The sequence below is a fragment of the Odontomachus brunneus genome, unplaced genomic scaffold, assembly GCF_010583005.1.
Source record: "Odontomachus brunneus isolate Ranch 3 - 2012 unplaced genomic scaffold, Obru_v1 Obru_scaffold_037, whole genome shotgun sequence".
In the NCBI taxonomy this organism is placed as follows: domain Eukaryota; kingdom Metazoa; phylum Arthropoda; class Insecta; order Hymenoptera; family Formicidae; genus Odontomachus; species Odontomachus brunneus.
In genome coordinates, this window is record NW_022639487.1 from 1,137,323 (window position 1) to 1,155,564 (window position 18,242).

Below are 18,242 nucleotides of genomic sequence, written 5' to 3' on the forward strand. Positions count from 1 at the left end.
ATTTTCAACAAAGTCATGGAGCAATCTAAAAAACCAAATTGTTCTGTATGTTCTATGATTATGTAAATATAATTATTGTGTAATCTTCTTCAGTTTAGGACGTATTATGTGTTTGAAATATTACATCCTATTTTATATAGGAATATTATAAAGAATATTTGTTCTCGTGACAAAAGCAAAGAGAAAATTAATGGAAATAAGAATAACGACGCAACAAGGCGAAACAGATCCACAGTAAACGTAGAAAGTTCTGAAATAAATAAAGAGATTTGACTTATATTCCTCGTTGCCGTTGTCGTCGTTGTCGTAGTCGTCGTCGTCAGACTTTCATGAGCACGAGAATGCTCTCCAGTTCTGTGTTCTTGTTGGAAAAATATTCTAGCCGCAAGTAGCTCGGTCGCCAAACATTCGCCGGAATAAATACGCAGCAGCCTTCCCGTCTCGCTTCTATTACCCTCCAAGAATAATAACTGTCTTTTAATTAAAGGAAATTTCCTCCCTCCTTTGTCCCCCGTTCAGTCTCCCGAAACCCTTTCGCGGTACGGCAGATCTCGCGACGTGAAACCGCGACGTTTCTTGCATCGTTCGACTTGTCTCGCGAGTCGTTTGCAAAGGCGAGAAGCGTAAGCGACTTAACTCTTCGAAACGGCCTCCTCACCCTTGTTGCGAGACGAAAAACTACGACTGGAAATGCAAGAGACTTAAGAAAGAATGACACCAAGTAAAGAGAATGCAATAATGTTCTCTGTTGCGATGTAGCAAGACGAATACGTCGCGCGGACATAAAGCCATCACCTTTCCGCTGGCAAGTGATGAAAAGAACGCAGGAGAGCTTTTCACCCTACTTTCCGTAAGTAAGTGGCCACGTACGTGTCTCGCGTAGGTCTACAGGTGTCAGCTGACAATGACTCGTATGCACGTCCTCATGAGCCTGCGCGCATATGTATGTATGTATGTATGTATATATATATATATATGTGTGCGCTTGTCGCCGGAACAGGAATAGAGTCGGAGGTATGAAAGGTTCGGGCCCTTCAAAGATTGCAGTAGCAAGGAAGCTTTTAATTTCTACATCGTGCGCGGTTAAGGCAGGAAAATGAGCGTCCGATGAAAACGCAGCGAGAGAAGAACTTTCATTGTCTGGAAAAAGAAGAAACGATATCCTTTAACTTGATCGTTATTTGATGCTTCTGCTTTACCTCACGGTCGCTCGTGTCGCATCATCTCCGAAGCGATTTTCTTACTCTCATGTTTTGGTGGACTTTTTCACGTGATCTTCCTTGACGACTGATGCGCATTTTCACTCAGTCCTCCACTTGCATTTCAACGTGTAAGGGTATTACGCGATTACGAATAACGGGCATTGTCTCCTGAAAACGAGACCGACCGGCCGACGTTATGATACGAAAAGCGCAGCCCCCGGCAGAAATACGTCCATTCAGCTAGACGTTCTTGAATTAAGAAGTCCATTATCCCGCGAAGCATTGTCTCCGTCGTCGTACCAATTTCGGCATCTGCCCAATGGCAGCTGAGGAAGAAGAGGAGCATCTCAAATTACTGCCGCACGACTCTCGTCATTTGATTTCTCTGTTTCGTGTACTCCTCCGGTTCTCCTCCGGATCAGCTCGCACGCGCACTGCCCGCCTGTCGCGCTAATCCCGGAGAATTCCAAAAAGGTTCATCATCTGCTTGCGGAGATGGCTCACCGCTGTCTGTTTACGACGGCCGCACATAATGGCGAGCCGCGTCTGTTTGCGGCGTTTTGTGGACAAACAGAATCGACGATCTCCTTTTCATTTTGCTCGTGGGTTACGCGGCCCTCCCTATCCGTCCACCCCCTCGCGCGCAGGACTTCCTTTACTCGTGAGCGTTCCTTTTGTCAACGTGCGCTCGAGCGTCGCGACCGCATTCTGCATATTCTGGAATTTACGTCAAGTCCTCGCTTCTCTCCGCGGCGCCGCGATTGTTGCCAAGAAGCGCCAAAGGAGGAAAAGGGCCGAGTGTGATGGAGCGCCCGGTGAGTTCCTGGTGGCACAACCGGAAGAACATCGGGGAAGAACCGTCAGGATGTTGACGTAGCGGTGCAGTGACGCTGTTAAATATTTATCTCGGCGGGGCGCACTGACGGTGACACAATACTCTTGGCGTCTTATAAAGAGACCCGGGGTCACACACAAAAAGCGCACACGCTGCTAAAAAGTCGACCGAGGTTGATCACCTCTTAAGTCCCGCTGGATATCCGATTGAACGATCTATTTTCCAAAGAATGCGATCGATGCTCTCAGGTAAATTGCAGTATCTTCTCGCTATTCTGGTCAACAAATATTACGAAAATAAACTTCTTCTCGATTGGAAAAGTTTCTTTTTTGAGAAGTTTATATCATTTATATATACTGAAAATAGAATGTGTATTTGTATATTCCCTATAACCCTTTGACCGATCAGTGGACCAAATTGTGCACAGTTACTCTCTAGGATCCTGTGGAAAATATAGAGTACCATATAAAACCTGGACACCTGATATCCTTATTCTGATTTCATTCATTTGATACTTTTGTGACAGGTACAATGTAGGGTAATTTAAACTAATCAAATATATAGATTCGATCGCGCGTAAATCACGGTACTTATTTGGTAATTTAATTAGCACACATATATAAAATTATTGATATTAAATGAGATTGATTAGAAATATAGACGTAGATATGTTATAGGACAAAAAGAGTTTCTTGGCTCGAGCACGACGTTCCGCACCCCTGCCATTTGATACGATATTTAAGCGGGTTCCTACGTGTGTACACACTATCTTGCAAGTGCGCATCGTCAACGAGGAGGGTTTTGTCTCCGCGCTTCCGAGTAATTTCCTCGTAACGTCAATTTTTTCCTGGAGGCTACTAACCCTTCGCAGTACGTTCGAGCGCCCTCTGGGAAAACAAAGGTGTCACTTCTTCAAAGAGCTCTTGTTCTTCGGTCTCCTTTTCTTCGCTCTCTTTAGCCGCTCTCTCTCTCTCTCTCTCTCTCTCTCTCTCTCTCTCTCTCTCTCTCTCGCTCTGCTTCTCCGCCCCATTCTCTCTTCGCTCCTGGCTGTTTTACCGTCTAGAGACCTCGGTACTATCTCTCCCTCTATCTCTACCCACCCACTAGCCCATCTACGCACAGATTTCGTCTCGAGTGTATCTGAAGATTTTCACTTTTCCTCTTAATAAAACCATCTTCATTCGTTCTCCCGAGGAAACGACCCCTTTCTCAGGAGAATAACTCGACTTGCTGCAATGTGGATAGTGGTTAATAGTATTAGTTGGGTTGGAGAAGCCCGATTATCGCGCTCATAGTTGATCAATTTAATTATCTATCATCTTATTATTCATCTAGGTCGTCTTTTCCCTTTTTACTCGCCGCTTTTTCTTCTCGTCTCTAAAAAGACACTTTGTCTCTCGAGGGACTTCAACAGGTTACAAGACGCTGTGATCCGAACGTCTTCGCTCCGTTTACCCTCAAGGAACCCCCGTCCTTTAGCAGCTTCCTCAGACCCTAAGGAAGTCCGCTCACCCTAACGTTGTTCTCGGGCGGCGTAAGTTTTCTCGGCCCTTACTTGGTGGCCAAAGAGGACCGTCCCTCGAAGATTTTCCGGGCCGCGGGCTATGAAGGAACCTGTTGATGTAAAGAATCGCTCCGCCAGCGTAACGTCGAAAGAAAGGACAAGCATTTTCTTACGAAGACGTCCCTCAGCCCCGCTCGAGCTCTTACAGGGGAGGGAACAAGATATCAACTTGTTGCTGTCGGTATTGAGCGCGGGCCAAGGATCCGCACTCGGAGAGGGTCGGTTTTATTTTATTATTTAGACACGGCACGCGAGACCGGCTATCCTCTTTCTCTTCTCCGTTTCCTCCTTCGTCTCAGGATTAGCCGCGCTTTGTTCCGGCTTAATATCACGGACTACTTCGCTATTACTCCTCCCCTTCCTCCTCCTAACCGTTGCTCGTGTTATCGAATCGAATCACACTACGAGAAAATAAGGTCCGATCTCCGCGGCTTCACCGGCTGAATTACACGACCGAATTGTACGTTTGTTTGTCGTGCGTTTGAAAAAGTCGTTTCCTCTATCCGCTAATTGGATTAAATTAAATCAATAAAGTCAGTCATATACAAACACGGCAATATTTAATCGGTAAATATTCAATGCGGCTTGCTAAAGCGATTTAACTTTAATGTTATGATGCAAATTTCTGTTCAACCTGATTATCTACATATACATAATTTAAAGTCTTGCATATTTATCGCAAAAAAGAAAAAGATAACAGAAGAAGAAGAAGAAACTGTCCATCGTGGTGGTTCGTGTAAAATTGTTTTAAACCACCTTGCATTTAAATCATCTTCAATTCTATTCCCATAAAACCCGAAGTGATTAAAGTTCCTAGATCGTAAAACGCTCCCATGAAATTTATGACTGCACATTATTGCACGTGACAATGTCTGGTGATTAAGAGAGGAACGTTTCGCGGACAGTTGAATTATAAACGTTTCTTACAAGACATTTTGGATACGGGCACTTAGAAACACACTTGTTGAGCACTGAGCTAAGATTGTCCGAGCTAAGAAGCCACTTGTTGCTTCGTCCTTCCTACAAGGATTCCACGGGTCCCGTAGCAGGATACTTAGCACTGATAGCCGCAGAAATCCCATGTAACTTCGACCACCCGACCACTTCCGCCAGCCACCGAGATTTTACGGCTTTACCAAGTGTTTCTCGTACGCGTACCGTTGTGGTTTCTTAGGGCCTGATAATTAGGAGGACGTCACGCGCGATACTTGGCTAATTATATCCCTGAAGCATCACTCCTCGCGACTACTCCTTCGTAAAGAGATCTTCTCTCATACTGATTATTTGTCGTCTTTCTTCTTCCACTCCGCAACTGAAATACTATGCTCTTACTTCAACGATTGTATCAAGGGGGCGTCTCCTGAGGCGGGGGAACACATGTTCGTGGCTTTCAGATAGAACTGAAGAACTGTCGCGCGCAATAGAGGCTTAATTGAACGTCGACGAGTTATCGAGTATCAACTTTAGATACGGGAATACAACTTCGATGCGCAGCGGAGAGATATGTTTGGCATATGGTATTCGAAAAGATCCGATTGTGAGAGAATTATATTTGTGTGGACTTTGTACAGATATAATCGACAGAGTTATTTTCCTTTTCAAGTCGACTGCCTCAAGTTTTCGGTCTTCGAGAGAGCGCAGTGTCGGTGTCAACACTCTAATGAACAGCTCGTTTCGAGGCTTATCAAAATCGGACCGTTTATAAAAGAAAAAAGAGAACAGGTGAAAACCTATAATTACTTACCTACATCTCAAGTTGGTAACGTTTATTTCTATATCGAAACTGCTGCACGCTTTTTCTATTTTATATATATATATATATATATATATATATATATATATATAGAGAGAGAGAGAGAGAGAATTTTGGCGCGATGTATCTATCGATCTGGCTCTGGTCCGAATTAATAAATTTCCAGAGAGTTAACGCGCTGAATAGGAAACTTAAAAAAACAGACTCACCCTGAGTCTTCCGCGTTGATTAGGTTCCGCCACGTGTCTATTGTGCCACCCATCGATGTGACGCCCCTTTCTGGATGCACGCGTGTGTTGCGTGGCGTGCACGCATGCTCGCGCCTTAATCATCCGTAGAACCGTAAGATGAGAACCCTAAAACCAATCTCATCGTACAAAGATATCTCGCTCGCTGGGAGCTGGTTTCTATGAATTCTCATCGGATCGTACAAAAGAAGATCGGATCGTATAAGAGCTCAGATCAATAAGAGCTAAGCACTCGTATTATCATTCTCGAAAAAAGAAACAACCATTTGATAAAATTTGTTGAAACGAAATTTTTGTCGAGCGGAATTATATATCGGACGTATCATATAATGATGAGCTGTGTACTGTGTAAAAATTTGAAAACTACCAAAATACAATTCTGTACAAAATACGAGTTCTCGATCAATACTGATAATTTTTAACGCCGCTAAATCTACCATCTCGTTTAAAGCTCGATCGCTTGATCTCGGTAGTAAAAAATTAGCCTGTACACGCGCAAAAATAAATTCAATGATCGGGAGAGAGGAAAAGCGAGAGGAATAGCGAGAGCGAGAACGAGAGAGAGAGAGAAAGAGTAGCTTATGAACTCCAAATGTTATATAAACGCCGCGACTGCCAATAACTATTTTGCTTCATATTTAACGAACAAGCGACTGTTTCGGGTAGTCTTTCGCACAACGAGCGCCGCATAAATGATGCAGCGTGCACAATGAATAATGCGTATAATATATAATCCATATCCAGAAATATCGTGTCAATGCTCGGACAAGCGTATCGAGGCTAAATCGTCAAAGCCGACTCTATATCTAACGAGCGCGTATATACGCTTTACGCGGTCGCGGCAACAGGAAACTAATTATAAATCTGTTTCCAACAACGCGCGCCGTACGTCATAACTATACGAGCACGTTATAATGTATCAGCGTGCGTACTTCCCCCCCGGCGCGCGCGGCGCATTAGAAACTATTTTTAAGTTTATTACGCGTAGCGTGTGGTAATCGAGCGCCGTAGCCGCGATGGAAAAGAGTTTAACGCGAGCATGCAAGAGCGCCAAGAGAGCATTTCAACACAACAATGGCCGCGCGGCTAATTCTACACTCGACGGGATCGCCGCGAGCGTAACGTGCTTTCCTGCCAAAGGACTCTCCTAATCGTCTAATCGTCGCAGAACTGCACCGAAGTATGCTTCAATCGTGATCAACGCCGCTCGGCCATCGCGCTTGCAAAAGGGGGGAATATCTGATTGATCATTAAGGGGCGACGGGGACAAAAGGAGAATAGAGGAGAGAGAGAGAGAGAGAGAGAGAGAGAGAGAGAGAGAGAGAGAGAGAGAGAGAGAGAGAGAGAGAGAGAGAGAGAGAGAGAGAGAGAGAGAGAGAGAGAGAGAGAGAGAGAGAGAGAGAGAGAGAGAGAGAGAGAGAGAGAGAGAGAGAGAGAGAGAGAGAGAGAGAGAGAGAGAGAGAGAGAGAGAGAGAGAGAGAGAGAGAGAGAGAGAGAGAGAGAGAGAGAGAGAGAGAGAGAGAGAGAGGGAGAGGGAGAGAGAGATTGAGATGCTTACGGGGAGGAGCAATCTTTGGCCGGACGCGAAGATTTCCATCGAGAGACACTCAGATTTGATTTTCAACCCCATCGCGCGCGCCGCGCCATCGCTCGGGCAGAAGGGCGCGACGATTCCGCCATGTTCGAACGTTCGACTTCGAGTTTGCTTTTATCGGGTTACGCAACGTCCACGAAAACCGTTCGGGCTAAGTTCTTTGTCTACAAAGCCATCTGTCACCCCGAAGAGCCCATGAGAGGGTGTGCGAACGCGACTCTCGTTGGGTGTGTGAGTGCGTGTATGTGGGTGACGGCAGCCGATACGTGTGTCGCAGGGCCGCGTTACGCGTGTCCTCTGTTCTCGTATTCGCGCGTATGCACGGGGGCAGGGGGCGCAATCGCGCGACGGGGGGACGTAGCGCGACGATGGGTATGTGTGTGCGTGTGTGTAGATGCTAGGCGTACGCCAATATGCGAGATACGATCGAGATAAAAGCGAGATAGCGCGACAAGTATAAGCGGACCTTTGGGATGTGTATCGGGTATTGATTTTCTCTCCCGCGCGGAGTTACGCCACCGGGCTAAGCCGAAACGCGACAAAGTTTATTAATCCCGCGGCGGCAAACGCGTGCAAGACGCAGGAGGGTGTCGCTCGTCGTTCGAGACGCGAATCGTTCGAGACAGAGGTCGAGGCGCGAGTGTCGAGGTGTCTCAGATGATACGCACAATGCGGGTATCAACGCCGCCAATTGATATCGTGCTAATAGGTTCTCCCTACGCCGAGTTTGCTACGTGCTCTCCATAGAATGGAAAGTATCGCTGTCGGTGAGTGTATCTATCTCCTTTTGGTGGCGTTTCGCTGCCATTATCCTAAGCATACTAATTAACAACAAACTTTTGGACTTTGTTATATTTCGGTGTGTCGCCGCTTAAGTTCATTTAACCAACTTAAATCTCGGAGCCGCATAAATTGGTCAACTTTGGGGAGTAACCGCGCAGTGCGGGGGTGACGTTGGAAGATGGATAGGGAAAGAACGGGAAAGAGAGAGAGAGAGCGAGGGGGGGAGAGGTGGGAGGGCATGGCAGAGAGCAGCTAATATATCATAAACTTAAGAACAAAGAGGACAGAGGATGTCGAGGCTGCGCCGGAGAATCCGCAAACTCTGGCATCCTCACGATGAAACTTTACCTATTTGTTAAGTCTTGCCGGCCGAAACTGTCTCAGATACTGGCGCCGAACAGCACCTCACACCTACGACCTCCTTGGCCCTCGTCCTCCTGCCGGGTTCTACTTCCTCGATCCTTCCCCTGTGCATTCCCAGTCGGAACAATGCAGTGTATGAAAGTCCACGTCGTCATACTTAAAGTCTCAAATAATAAAGATCGAGACACAGCGTGCGATACAAAGTAATTCCTTGGGATATTGTCTCCGAGCTCGCGCGCGGATGATAATAATAATAACGATAATAACCAGTGAATTGAAGTATACCTCGAAATTACGCAAGAAAACGCTTTGAAAAAAGGAAACCTATGCAATTAACAACATACAAGTACGTGAATACTTTTCGACGGGACTCTCTCTTTATTTTACGCGCACTTTTAGCTAGATAATCCCCGCCGTGGGGAAACGATTTTATTTTCAACGGCGGAGTATCGCGAGGAATCTCGGTAGAACGCAGCGCGCGCTATATTTATATCGCCTCGATATTTATGCGCGATCGAAATTCGCGAACTTTGGCACGTGTGACGTGAAGCAAAAGCTCGTCGCCGACACGCGCGCGTTGCATCGTCCATGCGACTGTGTCGGGGACGGTGGCGAGCTTTGGAGAGGGTTTCATTGTGACGACAATATCGCCTTGGGCGGCATTGGCGAGGTAGATATGCAAATTTCGAGAAGTGCGGCTTGGCTCTCTGGAATTTCACTTTGACAAATTTGTTAATGCCGCGCGATAATGTCTGAAAGTTCGACGGCGTTTTTCGCATAAAATTACTATAGCTGCGACGATCGTGAGGGGATGCGAGATCATTGAAACGAGAGGAAGCAAAAGCGATACATTCATCGCGAAAAAGTTTCGGCAAAAATCCAAATCTCACGTGTGGACAAAGTCGCGCGACGAATCGACAGAATGTAATTTTTCTCAAAGACGCGAGTTACTCGTAATGAATCGCCGTGTGAAAGCACTAGATGAGAAGGATAAGTAAGACGATACTCATGTCACGAGATGATTAAGCGAATTAATATATCCTTTGTTTCAGGAGACGGCACCTTTCGCACCGCCACGGCAACGTTTAACGTAAGTATATTATCGCTCCCGCACGGCGACATTAGTTCGTGACCCGTGAAAAGTGGAGTTCCCTTCCACCGGGAAGCTCGATACTTGTCGGCCGCGCGAAACAAAGCGTGGCGAGCGATCGCCCATTGTAATCGCACCGCCGACAATTTCTCGCCAAGTTCTACGCCAATGCGCGCACATATGAATGTCGAGCCGGGGGTAGGACAATGCGACTCTCTCTCCGCGCGTTGTGGCGGCCGCTTCGTCGTCGCGCGACGTCAGTGATGACGCCGGGCTGGGCGTCGAGTTGGAGTTGCAGAAACGCGAAAGAAAGGATATCGCGCGGGGCGGGGAAGGGACTCGAGAGGGGGCGCGGAGACGCTGTAAGGTACATAATCACGCTTGCTGCGTTCTCCTTCCCTAATAAAAGTCTCACTGTCAACCCATCACCACGACGAGTCGACGACGACAACACATACACGCGCGTCACAGACGGAAAAACGCGCTCGGCAACACGGTGCAACTTCCACGAATGTATCCTATGGAAATCCAGCATGGGATCGGGGAGGAAATGTTTTTTTACGTTTTTTTACTTAAAAAAACAAAAGGGGGTCGTCGATGCAAGCAAAGGGCGCGGGTAGTGCGCGAAACGGGTTAGAAACGCTTGTGCGGCGCGTCCGACCCTGCAATTGTTTCTCCTTTTCCTCTTTCTTCTTCCCTGATCTCCCGATGCGCACTCGAAGACGACACAAGTCGTTTCTCCTTGTCCCTCTTTGCCCCTCGCGTTCTCCTCGTCCTCCTACGCCAATATAATCGCCCTCTCGCGCGATCGCGCTGCGCAATCATAGCGGACGCAATGTTCCGCGATCCGCTCGAAGAGCGATTTGCAAATTAATTTGGCTTTGTCGGTCGACTGTCAACAATACGCTGATCTTCCGCGCAAACACAGCACCGGGTACGACGCGCGCGCGCGCGCGTACGTTCGCGTAATGTCGATACACCCTCTGGTCGGGGGATCGTCTGGTTACGACCGAACATCGACTGTTTTTAGAGGGATACGCACGTTCTCTTTTTCTCTCTGCTTCTTTCCGCTCTTTTTGCTTCCCCCTTTCTCAGCGGTGAGAGACTTATCGTTAAATATTTACATCTATTTCGCGGTTATACACAAGTATCAATTAAAGGCGCTGCGCGCTCACCCTGTCGCTCGACTCGACGTCGAGTGGCTGAGTTACACCTCGCAGGTGAGTGAGCGAACGAACTCCTCCTGACATTAAGGCTATTAAAGCGCGAGACAAATTGAATACGCGATCGTCCAGCTCGGGTTTCATTGAGATCGGCCGAATGAAAGAACGTACGGGTACGAGCATAAACGGAAGTGAAAAGAAGCGTATTACTATTCATCTGGCAGTTACCCTCGAAATTGTCGGTGGAAGGCATGCGAAGGGATGCGAGGGGCGCCACGGTGTCTTCGCAGCGCAGTGTCGATTTTTAAAGGGCCAAGCATTCGAGGGTCCTTGGCCGGGACAGGTCTCAAGGTGCGTGTCTCTGGTGGTAGATTTAAAAGACCCTCGCGGTGGGAGCACGCCTTCGGGACGATAGGACCGACCTGGAACCAGATGGCTCACTACTCCCCACACCCACGTGTCTACAAACCGACGGCGGTCTAAACGTGAAAATGGATTTCTCACCGCTCCCCACTTCTTCTCCTCCACGTCTCCACCGTGTCCTCCTTCACCTCGCCGTTCTGCTGCTGCTGCACCGTTTTCCCTCATTCTTCGAGCACGGTTGCTCGAGCCGACGATACTTTTTCGCTCCCGCCTCCCACACGCCGTATACTCACCCTCGCGCACACGTTAATAACGCATCTCGATGCGGGCCGGCGTCGGGAGAAAGAGAGAGGGAGAGAGAGAGTGAAGGAAGAGAGCGCGCCGTCGTTCGACATATGTTTCGAAAGTCATTGTGCGCCATGCGGCGAAAGACGATGTGTAGCGGTAGTATGCGGCCCCGTAAACGGTTCTCCGCTCGTACGTTATTAGTACTCTTAATCTCCCGTTATAGACGAGAGCCTCGAAATTGGTGCCGGATACCGTTGAGAGGATCGACCAATCTGCCGCGAACGAAATTCCACACTTAACGACGGTCGGGGGCAAGCGCAGGCAACAGTTACGCGGCTGTATTTTTTTTCCTCTTTCGCGTTCCCTCTGATCGTTTCCTATTACTTTATTCGCTCGTCTAGTTCCGCTTTTTCTTCCTCGCTTTTTTCATCGTGCCTCGTGCCGAGACGCTGCGTTTGAATGCGCACGAGTGGTGACTCGAGTGGGTGGATAGCGATATGTGAAGGGACAACGTTAGGCGTCTGCGTGCCCCGAGAAGAGGCACGCGGTATTCCGCTCTTGGCAATCGAGACGAGAATGCCAGAAATTTTCTCTCGTTAACGTGAACGTTCGAGCGTTTCAGTATGAATGAGCGGATCACTTATTTTCACTGCTTCGGTATATCCGCCATTACGAAAGACCAATTGCTGTGAAAATACGTTTTTTGGAATTCGCGAGACTGACTCGATTCATTTTTCGAACAATTCAGAATCTAACATAGAATGACGTTTCATCAGTCGTCAATGAAAACTGTTTTTCTTACGTACTCGAATAAAATTATTTTCCTCTAAATTCTTTGTCGCTCAAATGTTAAAGAGCAATCTGAGTTGCAATATTTCGCTTCTGCATTAATTCTCACGTTCTGTCGAATTTAAAGAATTAATCTCAAAGTATCACACTGTATTGCACAAAGATATTGTCGTGTTTTAAAAAATTATTTAATATTTGATAATCTCGATATTATACCTCTTTTAATCTCTCTCAATGTTTAATTTTAATAAGCAATATGTTAGACACATAACTCGCTCAAATGCAGCTGCGGAATATATTGCACACAATAAGCGCACATATATTAAATAATCCAGTAGTGATTAATATATGAGCAAATTAAATAACGAACGTTCTTTTACCACAATCTCTTTATTTCTTTATTGGCGTTGGATGGAAACTTGAATAGAATTCAGAGAATCAAACGAAGTGACTGCCGTTACATCCCGCGCCCACTAATCTCTCTTGGAATCAGCTCCTGGTCATCATCGTGGTCTGGCACTCAATATTGCCGCACGAAAGTACGAGTCGGTCGGAAACGTGGCGTTAATTAATGATCGCATGTTAACCGACGACGATCGTCGAATGCTACGAGAGACACTTTCGATACGTGCCGCGCGTGCCACTGTTCTGATAATTTGATAATTTGATAATTCGCGCGTGGCCGTCAATCGAGAAGGCTCAGAATGTTTCGGGAGAATTGATTGTCGTGATTTCTCGGCCACCGAATTTGCTCGTTATTGATTGACGGACGACGACGGTTCGCGATGGGCGGATGTGGCACTGCCCCCTTTCAGAGGATATCAATTATTTTGTTATTGCCGTGCGACGTACCTCTCCGTGACCGAGTCTTGAGTCGACAGGTAATATCGTGATGCGAAGTGTCGGAATGTGTTGTTTATGTAGAATGAGCGTATTTCTTTCGTTGATATTAAGTTGGTTAGTTACACGCATTTCTCTGATCCCATCGTATCTACGTGTTAGTAAGGGTCCAAAGCACTCACGAAGCAGGAGCAAAACGTTGGGGTAGCTAGACGCGTTTTGAAGAACGCAGGATTAACAGCTCGTTACTTGATTATATATTTACAGGTCAAATTATCAATTGTAGAAAGTGTTTCCAATTTTAGCGAAGTATGTCGGCCAACTCGTTGAGAATATGAAAATACCCGAGTCGGAACTTTAGAATCTAATTTAAGATTGGTATTGAGAGAAATAGACAGCATTCATATTACTTGATAAATAATCATAACTTCATGAATCTCTGATCTTTATTCGTTAGTCTGATACATTTATTTTACACAATAGCAGAAATAGTCGATCCAATCAGCCATGAATACGAGTCTGCAATTAATTATGCTTTCAATTATGGCACAACTACGATACATCTTTGAATGCGAGTTTAAATCTGCTACTGTTTCCTTTTTAAGCTTGTTATCGTATGAAAATTAGATTTAAATTCTTATTGTATCTATTGAACTACTATTTTTGGCTTAAAAAACTCCTTCTATTTCGCTTCTTTTAAATATTGAAATTCTATTGAAATTTCCACAAGGCCAATAAAAAAAGAGATTCTAAAAAGAGAACGAAAGTTATATCTCTATTGATCCTTGGAAGTTGAATAATATTTACAGGATTAACGTAGAAGCAAGGTTTTGTCTTGGGAAGGTTCGCGCGAGGGCTCTTTGTACGAGTTTATTTTCATAACTTATGCGATAGCAATAGCGTATGAATGGCGCGTGCATATGATAAATAGAACGCGTAACTCTCGAGGAAGAAGAGACCGCGAAGAGGGAAAAGGTATCCCCAGGTGTTTTTCCAGCGGAGAAGCCGCGACTCGCCGAGCCACGTCTGGCACGCGTTGCGGTGAGATGAGAAGGGACGCTGCGCGCAAAAGGCAGGACACAGGGGGGAGGACAAGCAGGTTTCACGGGGCTCGACATTATGTTTACCACACGAAACGCCCCCGCAACGCCTCGCCGTAGAACCGGATGTCTCGTGCTGAGAATTAGCCGGGCGGATTTACGGGCGACGCGACAAATCGCCCGCCTTCTCCTTTTCTTCGTGGAGTGAAAACGGCCTCGTTATTAGGTGTTTGGGAATCGTTTAAGTGCGAGCCCACTTTTGCACGAATGCGTCGCACAATTCCGCTACCTTGTGAAGCTTTCACCGTCGCCTCCGTCGTAATTAGGCCCTAATACCCGCTGGCCTTTCGCAGTTTGTGATAATAGCCAGTCGGGGACGGAGCGGAAGAAGAGAAGAACGTTTCTTTGGCCGTTTCTACGGCCGCGCCGTCACACTAACGAGACATCTCTTTAAGTGAAATCGGAGTGTACAGTCAGGAGGTTGTTAAACCTGCCTACGATTGTCCGGCAGTCTTTTCGCCGATACATCGACAACGCGCATTCACTGTGCTGCCCGCGCCAATTACTGTCGCCGATTGACAAGGGAGAAAATATATCCGTTAAACAAATCACGCGTTGCGGGCGCGACGGCAAATTGCAGCGACGCGGTTGCTCGACTCGTCACGATTATCGAATCGGTTAATCATTTGTTACGAAAATTATAATTTGCACGTGAGATTTAACGTTCGTTCGTTCGGACGAGCTTCGTCCGCCTAAGCGATCGGATCCAAAATCATCTCTTTCCTCGGTGGAGGAAATTCGATAGACAATTATGGAGCCGTACGATACGCCTACAACATACAAAGTCGCTGCTCTTTCCTTTCCCGATGTGGAAACAGAAAGATGGACTTTTTCGTTTCGCTGATAATCAAGCGCGTGCACGCTTCCCGATGCGTGACGAATGCACGTACACGTTGGCATTCGGAAGCGTGCCCTTCCGTGCCGGGGATCGCGCGCACTCCCTACGAATCCGCTTCCGTATACTAATACCCCCGCAAAAATCGATCGTGTACCTTCCGTCACCTTGATAACCTCTTTCTTTTTTCTTGCTCGCTCCCCCTCGACTCGTACGGCGTGCGAAGGGAGCAGCCGGGCGTCTGGCCAGACGGAATTTCAATGGGGGGCACCAGCGGGGCACCCCATGGCAGTTCCGTCCTCTAATGTGGAAGTAGCTCGTGCTACCTGAGCAGCTGCGCGTGTGTGCGCGAGGAGAAGGGAACTCCCTTCGCGGGAGTTTTATTTTATTTTGCCTCGCCTTATGGGATATCAAAGAGAGCGAAAGAGAGAAAGAGAGAGACAAAGGGTGAGGGGAAGGTCCCATAGATAGACGCCGCCAGGTACCCCGTGGGCCAACGTCACGCTTGAGAGGGGGGCCATCTGCCCCCTAACGAGTATGTGACGTCAGGTGTGACGACGTGCGCTCAGCCAAGGAGCGTCCGTCTCGTGTACGTCGTCGAGCCCCCTTTCTCTTTGACGAGTAGCCATCAAAACGTACGCTAATTAAGGCCAAAAGTTACGTTCCGAGACTGTCGCCGTGTGATTCTACGTGCGACCGTGATACGACGCATGATATAACCGTCTGTGGACGCTACGACAAATTTCCTTTTCCCAAAGTGTCCAGAGAAGAAATAGATAACATTTAGACTAGTATAGCTCGTCAGATATTTTTCGAATTTCGAAGTTTCGGAGATTAGTGAGAGCCGTAAGATTATAAGTGTCGTCGTAAAATTGCTCGTTCTCGTGCGCGCTCAGAAAAATAATCGGACATTTGATTGGAATGTACAGTCCTCCCATAGCGCTGCTCCGCTCGATCATCGCACACTCTGCGACTCACTTTTATCGCAGTAGGCGTATTTCGTATCTTTAACAAGACCATTATATTGTTCTTTATCACGAGACTCATGCCTTATCGCACGGGGCGGCTTCTGAAGATATGCGTATGCATTGCGTCGTGTGTTTGTATCGTACGCGCGGATGCCTGCCACGAAAAATATTAGATCCAAAGAAACGCAAATTGACTTTTCTACGAAATTTACCGAATACTCCGGACTTTCCAAGTTTATTCCATTTTTTCATTTCAATTGGTTCTAAAAATACAGCACTAACAAGTAAATACTGACAATGAAAAGTAGGCTCCCTAAAGAATTATTTTCTTGAAACATTATTGTTATCAAAGATAACACCAGTAGTGTTACCAGTTAGTCTATCACTTGAAATGGAGTTCCCAGATTCTCTTGAGATCCCGTCTTGTCTCGGCTGAGTGTAGTAACTTCGAAGATCGCGCGGTGCCCCGCCATGAAATATAGATGCAACCCTTTCGTGTATTGTGCATCGGTCATTTCGGAGAACGCGCTTGTCACCCCGCGCTTTCGACCCGCGCTTGAGGATCACGCGTGCACATTGGGAGTCGGTCGCGTGTTACGCGCGACTTGAACGTGCGAATTCCAAGTATAAGTACGTAATATGCAGAAGCAAAGGGGCATGCGTCACGGAACATCTGCCACGGGCGCGTGGCCCCCGTCCGTACCCCAAAGAGCACCGACTGAAGAGGAGGGTCCTTTGAGACAAAGAAAAAGTATGACGTACCGGCAGCTGCCGTGTGTGGTGACGTAGGGTCTTCCTCGTTCCCCCCTGCGTTTCTCGGGACTTACGATCGCCCAAGGTGAGAGCGCTCGCGTCGAAAATCGAAGATTTATCGCTTCGCGAACGCTCGCCCGCGTCCGTCCATGTTGCGCAACTGCGGTACAAATTAGGGGGACGAAGGTCAGTGACGCGATTCGCACTCGACGAGCACCCAATGCTGAATATCAGTTTTCTGCTATTTTTGTACACCCCGCGATCGGTGCTCGCGACTCAAGGGACGGGGGAGAATGGTTTACATATGGCGCATAAAACAACGATATTGCGATGCGCATAACGCGAGCTGCACAGAGTACGCGAGTAGCGTCGCAAAAATGTCGCGCCGTCTCGTCAAAAGTCTTCTCATCCTCGTCGTTCTTCTCTCGCGAAGGCTCCCCGTCCCCGTACACGCTTCTCCTGTCCTCGCTGCTCCGTCCAAGAGAAGAGATGTAAAATGCGGGTGTCCATTCTCAAAGCCTGCAGTCCGTCGGCCACCGCGCGTTTTTCTCCTCAAGAGAAAAGCGGAAGAGGAAAAGAGAGAAAAAGAGCAGGGCGCAGTAAAGCGCACTAATTTCCCAAGTACACGCTCCGTTGAAAGCCTGGCCGCCACTGTCTTTTCCCAGGTTCTTCTCCTTTTTTTTTACGTGCCCAATAGCGGACGTTTTTATTTGCCCTTTAATCAAACCAGACCTTTGTCTCATGCGTCAACGAGCGTGCGTGTCTTGCCTCGCCTCGGCGGAAGAAGCGAGATCTTGCGAGATAGACAAAAGTAATTAATGGAGACACGCGTCTCCAAAGTCCCCGCTTTCTTGTGGGGTATTTTCATAACGTGGCGCTTAATTCGTACCGCGGGTGAACCTTACGATGAGAGTGCGATGCGCGAGTTTCAACGAGTCGGAAACTAGACACTGCGAACTCCCGCGTGCAGCAAAGGATCGAGACGCTCATTATTACCTGACGGTTCTTTCGCGCCACCCTCGGCTGAGTGTTGGCCACCCCACGTCGCGTCGTTGCTAATTTTCTCACATCTGTCTCGACCCGTGACTCGTCCTCACGTTCGGTCGAGTGTTCCGTAATCGTTCTCGTAGCACTGGATATTAGCTGAGTCTTATTTACCGACGCTCCCGGCATTGATTTTTCCGTAATAGGAATTTCGACATTAATTGTATTCTTTCGGGGAATGAAGTGGGTCAGTCTGCACGATATATGCAGTATGAGGCTCAACAGCGGTCGTGGATTGTGTGTGCGCGAATAGTTTTCGAAACGAAATTATTTCTCTGATTACGACTACGCTGAGAAGAGTGCCAGAACAAGGACACGCGAAGCTACGTAAATACGACTAAACGAACAACGCGCCGTCGTATTGAAAATGCTAAAGTGAACGCGCGAGCAAAGTAAAAATGCGCACGGCACTTGTATCGCCGCGCAGCGCATACTCGGCTGTGCGAGAGCTAAGAATAGAGGAAGGAAACAATTAATTGTAACGAAGGGGAACAGGAGCTGGTTTAAAAGGCACTCGACGACCGACCGGACTTTCCGTTGTCGCTTATCTCATCTTAATTTCCACCGCGTCGTACGCCTAAATAATGTATTGCGTTCAGTGGGGGAAAGAGAGCAAGGAAAGAATGTAGCGCGAATGTCGTTTATAACGTTACACGATAAAATATAT

General features: G+C 47.3%; 1 protein-coding gene across 1 annotated transcript in view; it reads left to right on the plus strand.

Annotated features, from left to right (window-relative positions):
- LOC116843974 overlaps positions 1-18,242 on the plus strand; it is a 75,615-nt gene that overhangs the window by 13,692 nt on the left and 43,681 nt on the right. Inside the window, exon 2 of the mRNA XM_032814984.1 lies at positions 9,395-9,432. Within this exon, the coding sequence (XP_032670875.1) occupies positions 9,395-9,432 (38 nt within the window). The remainder of the gene's footprint in view (positions 1-9,394; positions 9,433-18,242) is intronic.